Raw genomic sequence first — 25,248 nt, 5'->3', positions numbered from 1 at the left:
GTCGAAAAATAAATTTGAAATGAAAAATCATTCGGGTAAAAAAATCGTGCATAAAAAATATGGAGAAAATAGTGGATTTAAAAACATAACCAAAAATCTAAATTTTAATCTATTGTATAATAAAAATAATAATAATAATTTACAAACACACCGTAAATTAGACAGATCTAGAGCCACTGTAAACATTCCTAATTTGCAATCATTAAAAACTGACGATTTCAAAATATCGAAATTAGACAACAAAATAGATATTTTGGAAAATGGTACCAAGAACGCATTGAATAGCAAAATATCGCAAGCTGCATCTCCGATAATCAAAAAATCTACTGGATTGTATACAGACATAAAAAGCAGAATAGCAAACATAAATTGGTCATTACTTTCAAATAATGATGACAGATTATATAAAAAACCTAGATCTCGAAAATTTGAGTATAAACGAACAGGATTCGATTTTATTGACGATAGAGACATAATAACTTTATTACAAAGTGCGTTTTCTTTTGACCCTCGCGAAAACGACCGTGGGTTCTATTTAGGACCCGCTTCAACGGTATTGTATTCTGTGACAAATTCTGATCAAATTCCGAATGTCTTTAATGAAATTATTAAAGCTGCGCGTCTTACTATTGTACGACATGAATGCCCGTATTACTCATCAACACGAGAGATTGATTTCGGAGATGATTATCTTAGTGATCTACAAACTTTTGGTGAAAAGGATAATCAGCAGTATTACGAAAGTACCAAAATTCCAGAAATTACTGAAATAATACGTGATGATAATAATAACAATAATGATGATACTGCACCAAATTTACAGCAACAGAAAATCTTTTTAATGGATTATTGGTTTCAAAAATACAAAGAACTTGTAGTGGATTCAAATGAACTCAGCCCTCAAAAGTTGGCAGAACTTGCGCGCTTGCCGGGTTTTTATCTTTTCAAAAAATTGATTAGTCAAATAAACTGTTCATTGATGGTTTCAATGTCTACAGTAGTGTCAATGGCATCTATTGAGTCAGATCATGCAGCAACAACTTCGCGAACATTTGATGAGCCAACAAATCCAGAAATTTCTGAAAATGCTGAAAGTCCCGGAAGTAATTTTGATGAAAATCAATTAGAAGAACAGGATATTGATACAATTATTAGAAGTGAAAATATATGTATGAATGAAACTTACCAAAATATAAGAATTTATGATGATTACTGCAATTGGTCAGATCAATCTAGGACATATTTAAATTTAACAGACAAAAATAGCGAAATTTCTTTGGGAAATGAAAGCAATATGTCTGAATTTGCTTAAGAATAATTTTAATTAAAAAAACAAAAGGATTATTTAATTAAAAAATTAATAATTATATTTATTTTATTGTAATAATCAAGTATCAAATATTAACAAGTTTGGTCGTAATTTATTTCACTTGCTGGTACAACATAATTAGGATCACAAACAGTATCTTTGACAGCTTCGTCAACAAAAGCTCTGTACACTCTAAAATTAACATCATTTGGATTCCATGGGCCGTACAAAAACATTGGCAGCCTATTTGAAATGGTCCAAAAACTTTGTCTTTCTTCATTATCAATTCTTATGTCATTTGGAAATACCAGAGTTTCATTACTGACTCCAACTAACCCCAAATTATGAGGCAAATATTCTTTTCTTGTATCCCAACACCATACGGAATCTCTGGTGACCATATTGAAAAACATAACCCCGTTTTTATCTATTGCTGACCCTGAAGAGTGACCGAAATCTTTGGCTCTTTTTTCGCCAACAGGTGCAAAGCTGTCAGGATTTGATTCCGCTGTTTCTTGATCGACTAACACTGCAGTTGATACTGCGAATTCACTAAAACTAGACATTGGATGGAAATAAAGAATCCTGTCATTGTTAACGTCTACTGGACTTAACGCTAGTCCGAGAATTCCGTCCATCCATTGAAAACGAATACCGTGTAATTCGTACTTTGATGCAAAAGGGTTGGGAAAGAAGAAATGATGTTGGATTCTAAACGATGTATCTTTTGATAAGTCGTATATTATTATTGCAAAACGCCATACGTCTGAAAGATAAGCTCTTGCGGAATTACAATCACCGTTACGAATATCTACAACAATATTTGACCAAAGTGAATCTTCTTTGACTTGATCATCGGGTATTTGATATCTTTTAAGTAGTCTGTCTGTTTTTAAATCAAAAATAAAAATGGCCGGTGGACAAACTTTTTTAGGTGTTTCTGATAAATTTACTGACCCTGAGTCTAAAACCCAAAGTCGATCACATTCATCTACTTGAATTCGAAAGACCGATGTCATACCACCACAAGAACCTAAAAAATAAATATAAATTTTTTTTTATTAATCATTTGAAAATTCAACGTTTTAATTTAAAAAATTATCGTTTTTGAACTTCCCGCTATAAAAATTAAAAATTATAAAAAATTCGGGAAGTTATTGTTTCACCCTGATTTTCGAAAATCGAGTTTTCATCAGATGTCGACATTTTTAGGTTTTGAAGCAATTCTGATTATTTTCAGAATGATGTCCGCGCGTGTGTGCATGTGTGTGTGAATTCGCCTTATTTAGCCCTTATTAAACAAAACGATTCACTCAATGTTGAATCTATATCTATATATTATATAGTAGTAAAATTGAATGGTTTTGAAATGTTTTAAATCGTTTCTTTCGATCAAGGAGACATAACTGGCTTACTTAGTCACGATGTAAGACGACCAAGTCTAAATCAAGTTTTGTTTTGACCAGGGTTCTTTATCAAGTATTTTCGATACCTCGAATTTTTCAAGTTCAATATAAAATGTACGGTTTTCAAGTTTTAAAACACTAATGTAATCGAAGCTATTGTCAATTTAAAAATATTTTTGAGCTCTTAAGGGGTAACGGTAACCGATTTTCAAATCAATTGAATTCATGGACAAACACTGAAAACCTAAAATAAAGAGTATTTAGCTTTTTTTAAAATCTTAACAAAGTTCTAGGAATTTCGTATTTTAAAAAATTCTAATTCGTCTCCGAGAAAAATTGTTTCAAAATTCTCATTTACTTTACGAGTGCAACAAAGACAGTCCCGTTTATTTTTCTGGGTGTGAGAAAGAAGCCCGGTAGCGTATCCCCCAGCGGGAAGTTTTTGGGCTGACTTGCAGGGTCAACCGATCTGCAGATTTTTTTCTTACTTGCAGTTATAAAACTAATCTACAAGGTAATTTACTTTTTTTATGCCTTAGAATGTTTAGGTAAAAAAAAAAAATTTTATTTGTGATCAAAAGCAACGGAAAGTTACAGAGCTGGCCCACTGAGTTAACGATTTTTCTAATTTTTTTTCTTATCTAAGAACGTTCAAAAAATATGAATACCGGATAATAAAATTCATTTAGAATTTTAATTACATATGCAAAATTATTATTTCAATTAATTATTTTTCTTATCAATTTTTATAGAAATTGTGTACGATCATCATTACGTCACATAAAATTTATTGTTTACTACATATTCCTCATGTTTTTTTTTTCGAAAAGTGAAAATAGAAAAATGATGCGAATTTCATTAAAAAAAAAAAAAAAAAAAACAGGATTGACTCTTTAGGATTTTTTTTTTTTGGTTTTTCATACCTTGATAATGCCATCCCCAACTAGGATAAGGTCGAAGTTTCGGACTTTTTGTAGTCGTGTATCTTGGTACTGTAGTCAGTGTCGCTGGAACTCCTGGCCTCCATTTCGGAAGTGTTATAAATACTTTATCCTGCCAAAATTCAATACCTAAAGGCATATTATTTTCTGGAATAAATGACTTCTCTAATAATGCTTGTTCACGTGCCACATCACTGGCAAACTCATAGTCTATTGTTTTCCATGCGTAAATCTGTAATAATTTCAAGTCGGAAGTAGTTAAAATTAACGTCCGTATATTTTTATAAAATACATATTCCATAAAGTTTAGAATTTATTTTTCGTTCAATTGTTTAATGCAATTCAAGATAAAAATAAACGATAGTCAAGCTTTGATACTGATTAAAATTTATAATCAAGATTGTTGTAATTTTTCTACACTTTTTTTTTATTTATTGTTGCGAGGTGAATAATTTATCGATGAGGATCGATTTCATATAATTTTATTTTACATTTACACGCAAACCAGTTAACTTTTTAGCTATAATTATATATATATTGAACTAAATTATTTTAATAACATACGTAACCAGTATTTTTTTTTTTTTTATGATTTACGATTTATAATTTAATAGTACATTAAAAAATGTAATTTATTTTAGTTATTGTTTTAACAGGAAAAATGTTTATTATCAAGTTTTGAAAGTTATGATTTTTTTATGATAAAAAAAGTAAATAAAATTTTTGAATAAATTATCTATAGGGGAGGGAGGGGCAAAAAGGGGTACCTATGGAAATATTAAGTTTTTGATGATTAAAATGCGCCAAATCTTTTTGTTTTTAATGATATCCAAGATAAATAGACAAAATTTTTAGCTGCCGTTAATAAATAAAATTTTCTTTTCTGGCGGGAAAATGAGGTACCCTTTAAAAAAGTTGAAAAAAAAAATTTCTGAAAGTTGATCAAATTTCATTAAATTAAATTTTTTTTTTTATGTAAAATACATACAGAAAAATTACATTTCACATCATTGATACGAAGGGAGAAAAAATTTTTTTTGTGGAGCAGAGAGGCCCCCCTCCAAAAAATGATAATTTTTTTTTTTTTTTATTTGAATTGTTATCAATTAAAAAATAAAATATTATTTTTGAATATTTTTAGTGGTCAAATTTGCTTCAACTACAGGAAATCAGCCGAAAAATGAATTAACATTTTAATTTTTTTTTAATTTGATGATAAAAATATGAAAGAATCATTTTTCAGAACTTTCGTCTGGTCCATTTTGCTCCAGGTGTTATGGGTAGGGCTCAAAATGCCCAAATATATCGGATATACACTAATTAAACGAAAAAGAAATTTTTTTTTTTTATAAAATTTTGGAGGGTACCCCGTTTTGCCTACTTTACCCCCTTTTCCCCCCTTACCCTATCTATATCCCTACAATATAAAAAACATCAAAAATATGTAAAGCCAACTATTCGTAACATGATTGATCGAAAACAAAAAAATATATGCAAACGACACGAAAATATACATTAGAATAAATATATAAAAAACAACACGGACGTAAACTATAGTCTATATTATTAAAAAAAATTTGGTAAGCACTTTATTCAATTACCGCCATCTTATGATTTTTAAATTTTCCGCTATGAAAATTGAAAATTTTGAAAAATAGACAAGTCATTGGTTTTGGTTGGATTTTCGAAAATGGAATTTTTATCAGACGTCAACGTTTTGAGGTCCTAGGAAACTATTTGGACTATTTTAAGATAGATTTTCCTGGTGTGGAATTTTTTTTTTTTATTATTTAAAACTTTAAAAAATTTAAAAAATGATATTTTAGAAAAAGACCATTTGCTCCGAAATATAAATTTCTTTTTTCTATCATTTTTTTTAAAGCGGTCTGTCGTACCCCGGAAAAAACTTTTTTTTTTTTTTAAATTATGGGAATATACAATGGATTTGTTCGAGACAGATCAAAACAACTTGTACCGGCTCAAAAGCCACAAAAAATAATTAGCGCCTTAGTTGGCCGTCGTGTCCCGATCTTCTTTACTTTTTAATATTTTTTTCTGCTGTCTATTGATAATATTTTATTGAAGAATAAATTTTAAATTTACATTAAAATAAAGTGTAAAATTATACTCGGGTGATCACGAAGTGACTGCGGGCTTCTTGTAAAATACTTATCCTCTTTAAATTACCATAATTATTTTGAAAATTATCTTAATAATAATAATGAATTTTTATAGAAAAAAAAAAAAAAAAAAATTGAATTACCAGTTCCATAGCTGCACCAGGAATCGGTTCTTCTGGAAAATTTTGCAAAGGTGGTTCAATATCTCTATTCGGTACATTTATATCATTAATACCAAAAATAGATTCCGTTGTAAATTGATTTTCAGTTGAAGTACGAAATGTTTCAACTAAACGGCCGAATCGCATTGAATTTAATATATCAGCATTTAAAGAACTTGAAGTAGCCTGTAATCATAATTTGTTACTTAAAATAAGAATAATTACAATAAAAAAAAAAATAATAATACTCAAAACTCATCACATATATAAAAGTATCAATACCACTTTGTACATTGTATCTGGATTATTATTATTGAAAGAAAGCGGGAACTCAAGATCTTGATGACTCGGAAAATTTTGAACATTTTGAGCATTAAATTCTCTAAGACCAAGTAATGTCATTGACATCAATAGCGGTACGACATTTGTGATACCTATAATATAAGAAAAACAATTATATATATATATATATATATATATATATATATATATATATATATATATTAAATTAATAATTTTATACACTGTAAAAAATTTTCAGAGTGAATGCAAATTAAATTCGGAGTGAATTCGGAGCAAATAATATTTTAATTCTTTAATTCTCTTGGAGTAAAATTTACTCCAGTGCAAAAAAAATACTATTGACTCCGTATGTGGAATTTTTTTTTGAACTTTGGAAATCTGACACGGAAAAAAGAGCAGTTGAAAAATTTAATTCATATCTGTATTTATTACACACTGTAAAATCAAGTGTGTAGTCAAAATTTACACACTTACCAAATAACATTGAAACGCCATAAATAATCTATAGATATTTAATACACCTGAAACGTGTTTTAAATGACTACAAAAAACTATAGCTTCGCTTATGGCCTTAAACATAGAACACATTTACTATGTGTTAAAATAATACGTTAACACACTTGATTTTAGAGTGTAGTTGAATCGCTTATTTGAGAAACCCCATAAGTCATGAAAACAAAATTTTTCAGGAAACACAAAAAACATTTTTCTGGAAAAACTTGCCATTGAAATGATAAATAAATAATTGAAGAGAATAATGTTAGCGTCTCTGAAAAATATTCAAACACGGAAAATTCAATTTTTTAATTGAAACTTCTTAAAAAAATTATTTAAAGTTGATTGACTTATGGGGTTTCTCAACCAAACGGAAGAAAAAGTTATAAAATCATTGTTTTTTTTTTTATTTTTTCCACTCAAATAATTTATCAGACTGATAAAATGAAGTATATAATATGTATATAAACTCTGAAATTACAAAAAATAATAATTAATTTAAGTATTGTAATTAGTCATATTATTTTTTTTTCTAAAAAAGAGCGAATTTTAAATAAAAAAGAAAAAATTATTTCTATAAAACTAAAACTGCATATGTTTATTTGAAAAACCCCATAAGTCATTGACTTATGGGGTTTCTCAATAAAATGAAATTTCTGTCACCCCATAAATTTTTTTTTAAACACTGATTTGATGGATATTTTTATTAATTTCTATGGGGGACGTCCAAAGAACCCAAAAATGCAAAAAACCCAATTTTAAAATAACATGACTTATGGGGTTTCTCAAATAAACGATTCAACTGCTCTTTTTTCCATGGAAATCCATATTTACCCCGAATTTACTCCGTCACTCAGAGTTCCGGAGTTCAATTAAAAATCCCCTATTGACCCGTATGTGAAATTTTTCTTTTAGCTCCGAAACTCCAAGTAACGAAGTGAATTCAAATTTATATTCACTGTTGATTTTTTACAGTGTAATATGACCACTATCATTTAAAAAATAAATTTCTTAAAAGAGCTGTCACTACCACGAATCATATTTGCAATAAAATGTTATTGTTAACAATGACCCATTCAAGTTAATGACTCAACAATTAAAATATCAACAATCACGGTATGCGCTGTGAGCTATTCAAGATGCAACTGTGTAACTATTTGAATATCGGTTACGTGCATTTTATTGAGTTTGAATGAATCTGAGGTATAGAGTAAGAGCTGTGTCCCCTCTTGAGCTTCTGTTTTCACGTTTAAGAAAACTCTCTTTCTCACTGTTCCATCTTCCTTTCAGTTGATGATAAGTTATTACTGCGATTGAGTTTATGTAAAATTAGACACGGTAGTGAAATATTATTCTTATTGGATAGTTATTTTTATATATTTAGTATCCGAGTGTTTCTATTCCGTTTCCTGTTTAAATTACAAGTCCTTCACTTTTACTATTATACTTTTAAAATTAAGTTGCGGAAAAATTTTCGTCATTTCCGGGTCATTAATTATTTAAGTTTACTGCAGGATGTCGTACATCATTCCAAATGTTACATATATTTTTTTATGGTTACATATAAAAAAACTTGTTAAAACGAAGCTATTGAGTTAAAAAAAAATATATTTCAACAATCCGTTAAATAACGACATTAAAATAAAAATATTTTTTAATTATTGCATATCTAATTAGTTAATTAGCTTGAAAAATAAAATAATATTTCACACCTCGAATGCGAAGCAGAAAAGTAGTGCTTTACTGTCACTAATTTTTTATTACACACTGAGAGGAAATCTTTTTGAATTATTGTATATTCTTACCATAAGAAATCACACCCATGAAAAAAATTTATAGAAAAAATATATGTTAAAATATAAGAAATATATATTTTTAATATAAAATACATAAGAAATATATAAATTATGTATAAAAAATATGTTTTTAATAGCTAATTTTTAACCGTATATATTTTATATATGTTAAGTGTAATTTTGATATATTTAAAATATATCTTATAATATAAAAAAAATACATGTATGAAATATAAAATATATATTTGATATTTTTTATATCGTCATACTGATATTTTTTTAATATTTTCATATATGTATTTTTTATAAGGTAAGTGATCCCTCTATCGGCCAGGCCCCTTTTATTGGCCATTTTTAGACGAAGCATCGATATATTCCCATTATAAGTACGTATTCATACGTAAATAGTTTAAAAAAAAAAGTAAAATTAATCTAGTTAAGATTAAACATACTTTGATTATTGTAAAAATTCATTTTGTAATTAAAAAAAAAAATAGTAATGCGTCAGATGCGATTTCTGGTGAGTTCTTATCAGGTATAGTTGTCCCGATAAAAGCTTGAGATTTTTTTCCCACCAGTTCTTTCCCCCACCACCATAATATTAGAATGAGTACATGCGCAAAACCTCTAAAATTAACATTTTAATGGTGGGAGAAAATATCGTGATGGGCAGTGCTGCCAGAACGTGCGATATTTTTACCCCTTTCTGTCATTACACTCAATGCTATTTCATCTCAGGAGGGGGTAAAAATATCGCACGTTCTGGCAGCACTAGTCATATACTATTTTAAAGGTAATATATTATTTTAAAGGAAATTTTATGTAGGAAAGAGTGAAATGACACAGAACGGGATGTTTTGAGTTGGGTTCGAACCCAAGCCCTCAACAATCCGTGATTCTGAAAAGCCCTCAACAGTCCGCGATAGGAAAAAAATCCCAAGTTTTCGTCGGGATAACTATAGGTTATGTATTCTTGTTTTTCCAATAACCTATTACTAATTAAAAATAACAATAAAAGTCCGATTTTTTTGTAATCTTATTAGCTCGTTTCATAGTAATTACAGGAGTTAAAAACTTGATGATTTTTGCCTAATTTATATTAAAAATAGGGTGGCCGAATATAGACACAAGAAAATTATCTCTGTATGCATTATTGGTTACCTTAGTTTTATTTTTTTTGAGGTTATCAGCATTTATATGCAAAGTAGTCAATTTAATTTTTTAATGTCAAAACAAATAAACAAATTGATTAAGTTATATTCCGAAATAAATATAAATATTGAGAATAGATGTAAATAAGTTATATACATCCAATCAGCTAAAATTTTATTTATAAGGTGGCCGATAAAGGGGGTTTAAGCAGGCCGATAGAGGGGACATTAGGAATTGAAGTTATTTTCATTTATTATTGATTTCTAATAAATATTTTTGCATATATTTGTTTTTAATTTGAAGTTAAATGTATAACCTCAAAGGTTCTATCATTGTTTTATGCATTAATTGGTTTTTTATATTTTGATTCTGAATTCGAAAAAAAAATACGCTTAACTGGCCGATAGAGGGCTCATTTGCCTTATACGGCCAAAAGTTAGCTATTAAAAATATATTTTTTATACTTTAACATATATTTTTTTAATAAATTTTTTTCATGGGGGTATGCTATTAAAAATTTTCAAATTACTATTTTTTTGATGAAAAAATAAGAATATTTTATTCAAAATAATTTTCTTAATCGAAGACATCTAAGTTTATTTCAAGATAATTTGATTTTTTTTTATTGCAAGTGCAAATAAATTTTGATTTTCTTCTGTCAAAAAAATGATTCTTCGCGTTAAATATGAAATTAATAGTACAATAATTTATATCGATTTATTATTTGAAAAAATATTATTGTTTTTACAAAAGTTATTTTTTTTCTTAGTGTCAAAAAATTGGACTCAATTTTTATAAAAAAAAAAAAGTTTTTAAAGAAGGCTTTTATTAAATGACATTGAGTTATTAAAAAAAAAAAAAAAAAAAATTAACTGATGATCAGTAACTGTCTGATGGTCAGAGCTATTTTACTGTTGTGAGTAAATGGGCTGTAAATACTATACTTATCACTTCTCGTAATACCCTATCATCAGTGTCAGTGAAGATAATCATGTGCATCATAAATTTTTAATAATCATAGGATTTTGTAAGCGATAAAAGTATTAAATAAATCATTCAGCTTACACTTATTTTCTACTTATTAATAGATTGGAATCTGATGAAGAAATGGCTGACAAGTCAATTTAACTTCTAGATTTTTTGATAAATTCTTTTATTTCAATATTTTATTCTATTGCGCATAATTATACACTCGTAAAATTTTACTTCCTCGTCCTTAATGAGAGAAAAAAATTTTTTATACGCCCTTATGCCTTTTCAAGGACATTTTTTTCGGGATACGTCCTTATGACATCAGTAACGCGATATTTTCTGTTTTAGGCCTTTTCAGTAAAATTTTACATTTTTAAATTCAAGAAAACAGAATTAAGCGTTTTTTGCTAAAGATGTCAGCTTGTTTTTTGAGTCCAAATTTGAATGATTAAAATTTTTTAAATTTTTCAGTAGACCGAAAAAAAAATATCATAATCTTTATAAATATGAATTTCATAAAATTTTATCAGTTTATATTTATTTTTTTGTAAACTGAAAAAAGGCGGGAGTAAATTCAAAATGATAATAAATTTTATTTAAATCTGAATTCACTCCGTCGTTCGGAGTTTGAAATTCAATAAAAAAAAATGATTCGAGTTAAATTGGCTTAGAAGTAAAAGAGTTAAAAAAATTTTTACTGCATAGAATTCTTTAGCACACTTCGATTCAAAATAATTTAATTTATTACAGAGTGAGAAATTTTATATAATTTTTAATGATAAAGAATTAATAATAGTAGCTTACACTGACATATATCGATAATTAAAATTTCAATTTACATAAAATTGTAAGTTTATGAGCGATTATAAATATTTAGTTACTGTTATATAACAAATTCGTAACTTCCTTCTGCAACCAAATAATTTAATGATAATTATTAACTAAACGATTATTGAATCCATAAAATAAGATTATAGAGCATTAAAAGAGATTATAAAGTAATTTAACGTAATAAAAATATACAACATTAAATAGTTGATAGTAAAATATTTTTAAATTATTGCTTATTTTTTTCTGAAAAAAAAAAATAAAATTGAGCTATTACCTTTCACTAAAAATATAATTTTCTAAAGTATTTAACAAAAAAAAAACCTATGTATAATAGTCTGTTCCAAAAATGCTCATATCAATCAACTTCAAAATTTTAAACAATTCTGTACTGTAATAATATGTAAGCATATTAAAGTAGTAGATATTTCATAAGGATTATTTTTCACTTAAAGTTCAATTTTTTTTTTAAATTTAGAAATAAATTTATAATTGTCAACACGGAGAGAAAATTATGGGAGTGGTTTCTATAATTTTGTGAAATTTCATCCTATACCAGTATAGGAATGACGACCATAAAGTATGGGAGCAGTTCCTATAATTATAAGAATGTTACCCATAATTATAGGAACAGTTTCTATAATTATAGGAATGATACCCATACCATTATAGGAATGGTTCCTATAATTATAGGAATGTTTCCTATAATTTATGGGAATACTTCCTATAATATTACGAGAATCATTCCCATAATATATAAGAATGATTCCTATAAATTATAGGAACCATTCCCATAATGGTATATGGGTATCATTCCCATAATAGTATAGGAACGATACCCATAATAGTATAGGAACGATACCCATAATATTATAGGAATAGTTCCTATACTATTATATGAATGGTTCCCATAATATTATAGGAACGGTTTCCATAATATAGTATAGGAACCAGTCCTATAATATTATGGGAATCGTTCCCATACTATTATGGGAACCATTCATATAATAGTATAGGAACTATTCCTATAATATTATGGGTATCGTTCCTATACTATTATGGGTATCGTTCCTATACTATTATGGGAATGATACCCATATACCATTATGGGAATGGTTCCTATAATTTATAGGAATGGTTCCTATAATCTATAGAAATGGTTTCCATAATTTATAGGAATGGTTCCTATAATATTATGGGAATGGTTCCCATACTATCATGAAAAGATTAATTCAAAGAAAAGTCTGAAAATTACCTCTACACGGAAAGAAAATTATAGTAAGTATTCCCATGTATTATGGGAATGGTTCCCATAATGGTATAGGAATTTTACCCATACTATTATAGGAATGGTTCCTATATATTATAGAAACCATTCCTATACCATTATGGGAACCATTCCCATAATACATAGGAATACTTACTATAATTTTCTTTCCGTGAGGAGATCAAAAATATGTTTCGCTATTGTTTAGTTTTTTTTTTTTTATTTTTAGAGTTTAATCATTTTTTTTTTATAAAAATATATAATAAAACGTATATATTTTGCATATAAAAATTACTTTTAATTTTTAAAAGTAAAATTTTTTTTTTTTATAAATTTCATTTTTAATTTTCCCAACGTGTTCCCAATTATTTCCCAATTGGGTAATACCAACAGCTAATTATTAATTTTGACGTTGGTTTATTCCAACAAGTTCCCAAAAATATGCCAATCAAGCAAACCCATTGTCGAACCATTAAGCTTAGCACTGGGTTAACCCAACATGTTCCCAATCCTATCCCAATTGGATGAACCCAATCGCAATTTTTTATTTTCATGTTGAATTTACCCCATATGTACCCAATGATATCCCAATAGGGATAACCCTACACTGTGAAAAATTTCCAACAAATTTTACTATGGGTGCATTGTAACCCCGGACCATAAGAAAACTGGTACAAAATTTACAAGCGTCCCACTGTAAAGGTATGCGCATAGGTCCCAATCGTGTCGTCTGCGCATACCGTTTACTATGGGACACTTGCAAATTTTGTGCCAGTTTTCTTATGGTCTGGGGTTACAATGCACCCATAGTAAAATTTGTTGGAAATTTTTCACAGTGTATCGGACTTGCCCCATCAATACCCAATGGGGTCCCAATGTATGCTTGGAGATAATTTCTAGTCGGGTTCCCCTGTCGACAGTTTTTAATAAAGAACTTCTACATTTACACTATTGGTCATGTGAATCTTCTAATTCACACCATCCAAAATTTAACACCATGCGTCGTGTAACTTTTACACCAGTGTTGAAAATTTTAACGCTAAATCATCCACACCGGACTCAAATTTTTCACAGTGTATTATTCCACTATGTCATTTTCGGTGGCAATGTTATAATTTACTCACATTACACCATTATCCATGACTAATATACATTTATTCTATGGTTACTTGATCCCCACTATGTAATTATAAGCTAAACATAATAAAGATAATAATAATAATAATAATAATTAAATAAACTCACGAATCTCATTGTAACCATGAAAATTGTACTGAGAAAAGGGACTTCGTTTCCACGAAAAATCATGGTAATCAAAAAAGGAATCACCCCAATTAGGTAAACTTTCATCACTTTTTTCAAAACTCAAATTTTCCTCACTAAAATTTCTATCTTTTTTTTGTTTTTTTCTTTTCATTTTATAAAATTATTTTTGAATTAATAGTTGATCATTTTTAAATAAACTTTTGCTGTAAACTGTAAGCTGTAACTCACTGAGATGTACATCACCGTTTAAAACAACACAATAACTGGTCGGTATCTCGACCCGATTTAAAAACAGAATGTAAAACACTCCTTCTTTTTATTTTAATGTTTAGCGCATATCAGGAAAGTTATAGCACATCATTCGGACCGACTAATCTTACGGGCCGTAACAATCACGTGCGGAAATTATGGTTCTGCAAGTGAAGGAAAAAGCGGAAAGAATGGATGTGTTAATTGCTATTACTTATTACTATAATTTATCTCAATTTTTAATGCATTCATAAATTATAATCTCTGTAATAGCAGAGACAATTAAAAATTTTAAAATAGATAACAAACAAAAAAGAAAATAAAAACAACAAATTACTTAATAATTATTTTACACATATTTATTAGTTGAGAAATTTAAGTTAAAATTTAATTAATGTCGCTAAAAGTTAACGAGGCTAACTGGTCATCATAAAATTTCTCCGTAAAGAAATTTCTTTGGTTCATACGGTATCAAGGTCACTCAATAAATTTCCACATGAAACATTATTTTTATTAATTATGTAAATTTTAAATACTCTCCCAATTTAATTTTGGTTTTTAAATTTATTTTAATATATAAATTGTCGCACGCGATCATCATGAAAAGAGAGAGTTCGTTTTAATAGAATGGTCATCACGATTGCTTTCAATCATTCGCAATTATTTATATATATATATATATATATATTTCCTGTTTTTCCATTTCTTAGATTGGCTTCACTTGAACTTCACTTTAATCGCGTGACAAGTATGTTTTATGCAAAAAAAATGTATAGTAATATTGCATGCAAATGCAAATTCATTAAAACACTAAATTATTTTCACCAGACATAAATTTCACTAGACAAGGTATATTTATTCACCTAAATGTCTTGTAAATAAAGTTATTTATGTTAATAATACAAAAGTGAGTTAACTCAAGACCAGAAGATCTGATGACTATCCGGAAAAATATAATTTGTAGACTAACTGAGTGAAAGTTTACCGATTTATTTATTCATTATAATTTAGATATTTCTTTTTCTCGCGCCAACTGCGTCTGGGATCTGTAATGTAACGACAAAACTATAGAACCGTGATATTATGTAAATTACGAAATTAGTGAAATTATACGGTTTAATATTCTTATCACTATTCATAGACGTAAGATATAATTATATTAATGTATTAATAATTATTTGCTGAGTATCGAGATAAAGAAAAAATTAATAATTAATTGTAGTATGAAAATTATCAATTTATTTATTCAATTTTTTTTTCATGTCTGTGGTTTTGAAATTATAACAATTAAAAAGTATATATATATATATATAAATAATTACTTTGATGGATGACCACAAGGAAAAAAAAATAAATTACGGAAAAAATTTAATTGTTTGAATAATTTATATAATAAGCAATTAAGATTAATTAACAAAAAAAAAGTATAATTAAATTCTGATGGATTAATTTCTTCAATTGCAATCAGACACTTAATTTTTTTTTTTTCTTGCAAATAAAAGGTTAAAATTTTTTAAAACATGCATGAAAAATTTTAATGACTTTTGATTTATAATAAAAAAAATTTTAATTTCTTTCATGATACCAGTCTTGAAATTTAAAGTTTCAGTGTCTTGACGGCCAATCGAAACAAGCTAATTTCAAGCCGATGCTGAAAACAACTACTGTAAAGAGACATATCAATGTAGTAACCGTTCATGTCAGAACAGGACTGAGTACTGTTTTGGATATTAACCCTTCAGTATTCACGTTATGAAAATTTTACTCACGGTCGGTTTCAATGTTAATTATTTTTTAAAATTCAAATGGAAAGACCACTTGAAATTTTTTTTACCTCTCGCGAATTTCATATTCTTTCTAACTGTTTATTAAAAAATTACTTAAAATTACTTTAATTGTAAATAAAAAAAAAAATTTTTTTTTAAAGACTATGAGATTTTTTCTCATGGCAAAAGTATTAATGGATGAAAAATTTCATTCTTCGTTTTTATTCAGGCCGTCGTTCGGATAATTCCGTTGTCGGCAGCGACCATATTTGCTTAAATTTACAGACACACACGCAAATATCAGTGTAAAAGATTGTGATCAGTTGTATTATTTATTTTAAAAAATCTATTTGCTTGGAAAAAAATAAAAATTGTGATTTTAATTATTCAAAATAATAATTAAAATAAATTTTCACCCTAGTCTAAAATCGTCTTGTTTCATCCCTTGTCACACAATATGCTATTTTTTCCGTTGCATCTAATAATTATGTAAAATTTAATTCAATAAAATTTATTTCATATCCAGAATTTTTTTTACCTTTTTTCGGACATGCCCCATCTTCCCCCAAACAATGAAATTTTTCTGTAACGGCAGCTGGAATTTTTTTTCATTTACTTTGAATATCATTAAAAAAAAAAACTTTACCGTATTTGAGTCTTCGAAAACTTAATATTTTCTTCAACACCCCCCCCCTCTCCTTTCCTTCATATTTTTTATTAATAAAATATAAATGTATCAACAACTTACCATATAAAATTTACATTCTAATGAATTAATTATACCCTTCACTTTTATTAATCATTGTAATTTCAAAACCAGCTAAAGAATGTGATTATTAAATTTAAATAATTTTTTTTATTTTAAAAAATCATTAGAAAACTGTGCGTTATAATCCACAAGAAATTTAAAATTAAACCCACAATTACAGTTTGTTCCTTTAATTAAATTATCAACAGGACTTTTCATAATTCTAAAATTAATTTCACTAAAATTTTGTGTTTCTAAAGCTATTTTTTGGTATCTATTCGTTGCAATCCACAGCTCTTCAGATCTTGATGTAATGTATGGAGGTATTACTTTGACCCCACTCACAAATTGATAATCATGATGGTCTTTATCAATTACTACCTGTAAAATATATTTAAAAATAAGGACATTTGTAAAGAGCGCAAAAAAAAAATTTTTTTTTTTGTGTAATTTAGATAACTTTCAACTGTATTAAACGTACGATATTATCTTTAGTAAGAGGTTTATTAATATTCCAACAAGCCATTGCGAGATCATGAGGGAGTCCAAAAAAAAGTGTTCCGGCCTTAGAGAAAGCCATGGCAGCTGCTTGACTTGGTAATGCTCTCGATATAACCGTGTAACGTATCGGTTCATTGGCATACGATTTTTGTAGACTAGATGTCTCAACAGAAATCATATCAAAAGATGCCAATGGCCGAAACATTAAATTTCGTGAATTTTTATTAAACTTTGGGCTCAATGCCATTCCCAAAATTCCGTCGTCTAAATAAAATGTTTCATTCGCAATCGTAACACTGGCCGCTGTTTCTTGAGGTTCGAAAATCGGCGACTCTAAACGCCAAAAATTTGTTCCATTGTAAATTATTAAGGCATTGCCAGTTACATCTGCTATGTAGACCTAGAAAAAAAGATTTGGAAAATCTAAAGGCGCACTTCTCGAACGCTAATGTTATATTTTACAAAACTTCAAAAAAATTTGAATCTCCCGCCTTTTATTTTTTTTATAGAAATTTCCATGGTAAATATACGGTAGTGAAAGACAACAAAAAGAGTAAGATAGAGAGAAGATTCTTAATAAAAATGGCTGCAGTGTGCGTTTGTTTACATGTAAAATTGTCGGGTTCAACAGTAATGATTTATTATAAAAAAAACGAGAAGGACTACAGTAGTGATTTTTGAAAAGAACCTTCTCTGCATAATTCCGAAGATTGTGAAAAAAAATTTAGTCGTTTCGTCAAATCGTTCTCGAGATATCCGAACTATGAATTTTTTTTGAACCACAGATTAATCGACGTCCATGATAAATTTTTTTTCTATAACTTTTTTCATATTAATACGTATCATACAACTTAAAAAAAAATATCAGGTTTATTCATTAGTGTTCCCTCTTTATACTGATGTACTTTTCATAACGTGTAAGTGTGATTTAAAAATAATATATACAGTTTAATGTGAGGGAATCGCGTGAGCTTGGTAAGTCGGTTATAAAACATAACCTCTTTGCTTCGCGTTCGAGACGTGCAATTTTTTTTCTACATGAACGTTAATATAAAATGAGTTTGTTAAAAAAAACTACTTTTTAAAAAATTCAAATATTTTTTAAAAATAATTTCTAATGATCGATTGATTATAGTGTGTTACATATATTTTATGCACTATTTCGATCTGTCAAGACAGTGCGAATTATTTCGTTGTAAAGCAATAGATATAAATCATAACATATGTTTAATACTATTGCACAATTACAAGATAGAGTTTAAACGCTTTTAATTCATGGTACAACTGCACAGTTTCATAAAACACATTAACCCGTATTAAAAAAATTATTTTTAAAAATGTTTCATAAAAGTTCATAACCGTAAACTTCCAAATTATGCGACTTTAAAATTCGGCTGAAATGAAAAATAAATAAAAAAAATTTTTCGATCGTAAAGCACTCTCTAATGCTACGCATCATGAGTCTTGCAAAAAAAACTTTAAAACGAACTGTGATCGTTTTTCGACTCTTTATAAAAGCTTTTTTGAGAATGAGGCCTGGAAATTGATTTTTTTTTACTTTTTTTGAAGCTCTAAAAATTCAAAGTTCGAACTTTCTCAAAATTGGAAGTTCACTGTTATAAATTTTTTTGGAAATTACTTTTTTTGCATAAGTATATAAATTCAAATTCCATAGATATAATAAAGGACAGTTGTTGAATATATATATATTTTTCTAGACAGTTCCGATTTCATTACATTTAGATCTCATCTACTGTAGTACGAAAAATTTACAAACATCGTTTAATCGGTAAAACTGTTATTTGTCTTTATCAAATTCTCAAATTTTTCAAAATAAATACTTTTTGATAATTTATATCTATAATGTTACAACACAAATAATTAATAATAATAACGGCTTAATAGATCAGAATAAAACCATAAAATACATGTGACACAATTCTGATAATTTATGAAAAAAGAAAAAAAAATAGACTACAATATATATGTATTTTACTTACAAATGTTTTAGAACAGTAAACTCCTTCAGTTTCCACGACCGGCGTTACCAATAAACCTTTTTTCGTAATTATATTTGTAGCTATCTTATGAGGAATTCTAGCTCTTTTTATAAGATGGTCTGATTTAAGATCAAACGCTAGTAATTGCGCTGGACAAACATGCTCTTCATTAATTTTTCCTGTATCCAATACCCACAAACGATCACATTCATCTATCTGTATAAATATATATATGTATATGTACAAAGATGAATTATTTATTTATAGATAAATAATTTATGATATTAACACTTACGGCAACGCGAAAAACACTTGTAATTGAATTACAATCTCCTTTTCTTGCCCAATTCCAATTAGGATAAGGTTTCAAAAGAGGACCACCGTGTCCATTTTTATTTGAAATTGTTGTCAAACTTGCCGGTACTCCATCAGTTTTTATTACCGTAACGAATACTTTTTTACCTGTAATTTTTAAATTTTTTAATATTTTTTTATTTTGTATTAATTATTGTACACTATAAAAAATTTGCAAAATGAATGCGGATTAAATCCAAAGTGAATGTAAAGTGGATTTTTAATTTATTTAATCTCCTCGGAGTGAATTAAAGTTGAAATAAAATTCATGTAAACGATCATTTTTGGAATTTTAATTTAATTACAAGTGTGAAAAAATTTTAAACTAGTGTACACTTTTTTGCGGGTTTTCTTTTTTGAAATTTTCTGTCAGCAAAATTAATTTGAATTGACAATTTTATGAGTTCGGAATTTTCTAGTGGATCCGAATTACGGTAAATTACCATATTTTTGCGAGAAAATACCGTAATTTACTGCAAATTTACCGCAGGTGGCCGCAAATTGCCATAAATTACCGTAGTTGGCGGCAAGATGCCGTATTTTACGGCATTTCTTCTGAATACCGTAAATTATGGCAAATTTGCGGTAAAAAATCGCACTTTGCCGTAAAATACCGCAGTATTGTCACCATTTTACCGTAAATTTGCCGTAAATGCGGTATTTTCCCGTAATTTGCGGTGAATTACGGCATTTTTTCGAATGTCAATTATGGTACTTTACGGTTATTTAGGTAAACTACGGTAATTTACCGTAGTTCGGATTTGCTAGGGTTAGTTTCAATCTCTCATATTTTCGACTACTTATTGATAAAAATTTTAAAAAACTGACTTTTCCATAAAGTTCTAATAAAAATCAATTTTCAGTTCATTTTTTTTTTTTTTTTTTTTTTTGCCTCAAACCTGAATGATTCTGGTAAGCGCCATAAATCCTCATAAATTCCTAAATAATTATTTTGTTTTTTAATGTTCTTCAAACTCGAAAAATTATCAAATCAAATTATTTTTGCTTAAAAAATTAAAAAAACGCACAGGAAAGCCTTCACCAGTTGAAAACTATTCACTTTCTAATTTTTTCAATTCCCAAAATGTTCAACTTAAAGTTAAGAATTGTCTTAATTTTTGAAGTACACTGTCATGAACGTTTTTGAAAAAATGTTTCTTTTCATGGGTAGTCCTGAGAAAATATTTGTTTTAATTTCATAATGAAAAATTTGTTTTTGCGCCAAGAAATTCATTTTTTCTGTGTAGTCTTGATAAATAATTTATCGAATAAAATAGACTTTAATACCTTTCCAAACGTCAACATCAATAATAACTGGTTTCGTATAATTATATTCACCGGTTATAATAGACCCTATTCTTTGTGTTTCACTCTCCCATAAGTAGTCAACCCAATACCACTTGTACACAGTCTCAAACTTTCCAGCTGAATTAACAGTTGAGAAATATAAGCTCAATAAAAACACAAGGTATAACAACATGATTATGATTAATTTTAAAATAAACAATTTAATTATAGGCTATTTTCATAAAATACTAATAAGTATAATTAATTAATCACTATTAACATGCGTGACTAAAAAAATTTCAGTAAGTCATAAATTATTTTCGATAATTACTAACAACTTGCTGTATTAAATAAATTAAAGATAAGTAATTTAAACACTTATAACAACTTAAAAGAAACCGGCCAGTCGAATGGTCAATGAAATACTGTCAATCTGTATATTAGTTTAGTAATCTAGGAGAGTTAGTTCTTTCTTCCTTTACCTTTCTAATTTAACCTTACTCATTTATGAGTTTAATTGCATAATTGCGAAAATAATTGATTTTATGTTCACTTAAAACTGTTACATTGACATCTTTAGATGGTTATAATCACGGCCAAGGCCGTAAATTATGTGCACTTTTTTTATAATACCTTAGAGTGGTAATAAATAAATTCACAATAAGTGTAATTAAAAAAATAATAAAATTTTATTGGTATTTTGTTTAACAAGTGTTGATATTGTATAAAATATATAAAAAGCTTTTATAATATAAGTTCATTGTAACCTAGACGGTTGCCTAATTTCGAAAATCAGTAAGAGCTAAATTTTTAAAATATGATTTTTTTTGTGTGTATGCCAATGCCTGTTTGATTGGTTAAAACAATATTGCAATAGTATATTGTATGCTTAGGGCAAAAGATAGAACATTTCAGTCCGTGTGTCCCTGCTTACAAAATCCGATAAATATATTCTTATAGCTGTATGTATAAGGCCCTATACTTAACTATAGCACTTCTCATAGAACTCATTCATTCTTATAAAATCTCTATAGGAATTTATGAGAATCTATTGGATTTTATGAAATTTTCTAAACAGGGGTACAACTGCGACATATATGAATTGGAACCCCGGATAAAAAAATATATATATATAATTATATGTGCCACGGAAAAAATTTTGGTTCTCCTAACCACAATATTGTAGTAAAATATTGTAATAGCGTGTACTTCAGTATGTAATAAAAGGTACTACGTAAATAGTATCGACAACTAATTATTGTAGTAAACATTAATGATTGTAGATGGCGTTAGTACAGGTGTGGTTGAGGTTATTCCAAGTTGGAGTTGGCATATTTTTACTCTAACATAGAAACTCAATTACAGTTGCTGTTGTAGCAACTACATTTTTTCCCGTGATGAAAAATGGCCTCATATAATTACATACAATAATATATAATTACTTATATTTATATTTTACAGTTTTTAGGGATTAAAAAGAAATTGAAAGGACATTGCTTTTTTAAATGCATATTTTGTATAGTAAATTTTTAAACTCGGGCTTTCGCATTTCATGCATTTATCATTGAACATATAATTACATTAGTTAGTAATTCTTTGTCTTTTAGAATGCATCTATTTTATAGCTCATTTTTGTAAACTGACATGATTACATATGATTGTTTGTAACTATATACAATTACATAGAATTACATACAATTATATATAATTTATATATGGTTATATATATTTACATATAATTATAATTGTATATAATTACATTGGGCCATTTTCTGTATATAATTATATATGTTTTTTCTTACCCGGGATGTTTTACTTTTTTTCGGTGGCGTGCACACTAACTCGAGTCAAAAAATTAATTAAATTTGACTTAAGTATAAGTCAACTAATCCAGAACCAAATTTGACTCGAATTGATATTAAGTAAGTTAACTTAACCAAAAGCAAGTCAAAATTGAATGAAGAACACTTTTGATTTGCTTTTGGCTAAGTTACCCTACTTAGTTTCCATTTAAGTCAAAAAAAGTCAAATTTAATTTATTTCTTTTGACCCGGGATTTTTCACCAGATCTGCAATGGGAATTTCGAATTTCAGTCATTACTTGAGTATATCCGGTCATCAGTCCCGTACTGCAGGAACAAAAATTTTCTATAGATGGCACTATGATCACTACAAAATAATTAGTAGCCCTGACCTGATAAATAGAAACATAACCTAAACAGTACGGGATTTATCTTTATACTGTGCAGTACAAAATACCAGAAATTTGAGTTTTCGAACTAACATAGAAATGATTAGTAGAAAAAATGGAACAACAAACAATGGTAGTACGCTTTCTAAAACTGATTGTATATATTACCAAATAAATTTAAACTTCTATGCAGATATGGTGAAAATTACCATGCTTTTTTCTGTATGCGTATTGATTTCCTTTGTTTTCCATACGAGAAAAGCGCAGCTTTTTTTCCGCTCAATAGGACAGAAATTTGACCTTTCTCCGTACTGTAGTGAAATAGTAGATTACACACTAAAGGAGGAAAGTAGAACACTCTGTAGTGTGCATACTATTTTTCACCAGATATTAATTTGTTAAAGTTCAAATTTTTGCCTCTGCAAATTAATGGCGCATGCGTTATTTTCTCATATGAAAAAAGTAAAATTCTCTTCCTGCTAAATATGATAAGAATTTTAACTTTCAGTGCAAGTATGGTAAAAATATACGATTTCAGACTTTGTGTGATGCTAACGCATCCTTTCGGCAAAGGCACGGATCACTTCAATCAACATAACCTTCTAAAATAGATACGTTTTATCCCTCGGTATACGATATACTATTTTTAAACCTAGTATACACCAATTTTTTTTATTAATCAGTTGAAGTAAAGTAAGAACTGGTTCTCCCTGAATTACGAAATCAGGCAGTCGTAATATTGTATATATATTTACACTATAAATGCAAATTATTGAGTTATTTTTTTGCTATAATGTAGCAATATATAAATGTAATTTGTATCTTACTGATTAATTAATATTCTAAACTAATTATCTAAAGATTCAAATTCATTTTAGAAATGAATGAGTCAAAGTATTGTTGTAAATATTAAGAGGGAAATTAGGATTATCATAGTGATAAATACTTGGTGGCACTAATAAAGAAGATTTTGATCGTATTCTCAAAATTCGAGGATTGATATCTCGGGGATCGATATTCTGGTTATAGTATTTTTGAAATCTTGAAGATAAAATCCAGATGTTACCGTTGTCACGTTCAAACCACATAAGTTCGGCAACAAATTGTAATTTTTCAGGACTGAATGCAAGGACACTAAAAATAATAATAAATAGTTAATGATTAAATTATATAATTGATTATGTAAAGTAAAGTATATAAAGTTAAGATTAACCCTTTAGCCTTTGGGAGTATCGAAACGTCTCAGTGCACATGCGTGCAATGTGAAAGAAGTGGTGTTATTGTGTGTCCTTTTTTGATCATCTTAACCCTACTTTGTGTATAGTGACAGTGTTGTAGTAAGGATTGTTTTCATAACCAGTCGAATTCCATTAATTCAGACAATTAGAGCTTAGATAGCAAAATGACGTCTTGATGAATTCTGAATGAGTTCCTATTTATGATTTGGACGTCTCATCAACATCTTAAAAAAGTCTTTAAGAAGTTCTCAAAATGTCGAATGAGCCACCTAGCGAACTCAGTAAAACGTCTTTAAAAAGAGTTCTTTTTTCTGACTTCGCAAATCAAACTTCAGTATGAATTTAACATGACGTCTTAAGGAGCTCTTTATTTTGACTTCATAAAGAAGTTAAAAAAAGAATACATTTAGACGTCACCAAACTGACGTCTTATTTATGGAGTCTTCAAGAACTCATAATTAAGAGTTCTTAAAAATGACACCTTTAAGACTACTTGAGGACGCCTTCAAAAAGACATCATAAAGCAGTCATTCCGACTTGAATGCTGTCTGGGAGGACTGGAAATTTCTAAAAAATTCTGATTTATCGAATGCCCCTCCTTTCAAGATCAAACTACACGCATGCGCTCTTACACTTACATGAATGATGAATATATAAATCGTGTCACTAATTCTAAAAGGAGATATTTTTATACGCCCTTTTAGCCTTAGAAAGTTTTCTAAAGCCAATAGGACCTATTAAACGTGTGGAATTAGTAACGCGAAATATATAGACGTATACAAAGGTATAGTATCGAGTAGGAGACAGCGTAGCTCGTAGTGGGGGTAAAGACTCAGGGGAAGTTCCGAGTTAACGGAATCCGACTTAATGAAATTCGATTGTAATTGAATATGAAAGG

At 28.1% G+C, this 25,248-nt stretch overlaps 2 protein-coding genes across 3 annotated transcripts in view; both read right to left on the bottom strand.

The window, feature by feature from the left end:
- Positions 1–1,401: 1,401 nt before the first annotated feature.
- Positions 1,402–21,114, bottom strand: LOC103569073 (uncharacterized). The gene is made up of 11 exons (XM_053739566.1): positions 20,922–21,114; positions 19,576–19,742; positions 19,281–19,496; positions 17,261–17,680; positions 16,959–17,160; positions 16,815–16,851; positions 13,996–14,102; positions 6,220–6,371; positions 5,920–6,123; positions 3,639–3,888; positions 1,402–2,342 (listed from the first exon to the last, which is right to left on the bottom strand). The coding sequence occupies exons 1-11, from the start codon at positions 21,112–21,114 to the stop codon at positions 1,402–1,404; spliced, it is 2,889 nt and encodes a 962-aa protein (XP_053595541.1).
- A 505-nt stretch (positions 21,115–21,619) lies between these two features.
- Positions 21,620–25,248, bottom strand: part of LOC103569107 (protein yellow) — a 64,764-nt gene continuing 61,135 nt past the window's right edge. For both annotated transcript variants that reach the window (XM_014441419.2, XM_014441420.2), the window contains one exon: positions 21,620–24,246. In XM_014441419.2, coding sequence (XP_014296905.1) covers positions 23,982–24,246 — 265 coding nt within the window. In that variant the 3' untranslated portion in view covers positions 21,620–23,981. The remainder of the gene's footprint in view (positions 24,247–25,248) is intronic.

This window comes from Microplitis demolitor, chromosome 5, assembly GCF_026212275.2.
Source record: "Microplitis demolitor isolate Queensland-Clemson2020A chromosome 5, iyMicDemo2.1a, whole genome shotgun sequence".
Classification (NCBI taxonomy): domain Eukaryota; kingdom Metazoa; phylum Arthropoda; class Insecta; order Hymenoptera; family Braconidae; genus Microplitis; species Microplitis demolitor.
The sequence above is the reverse complement of the archived record's forward strand: the minus strand, read 5'-3'. Positions and strand labels throughout refer to the sequence as shown.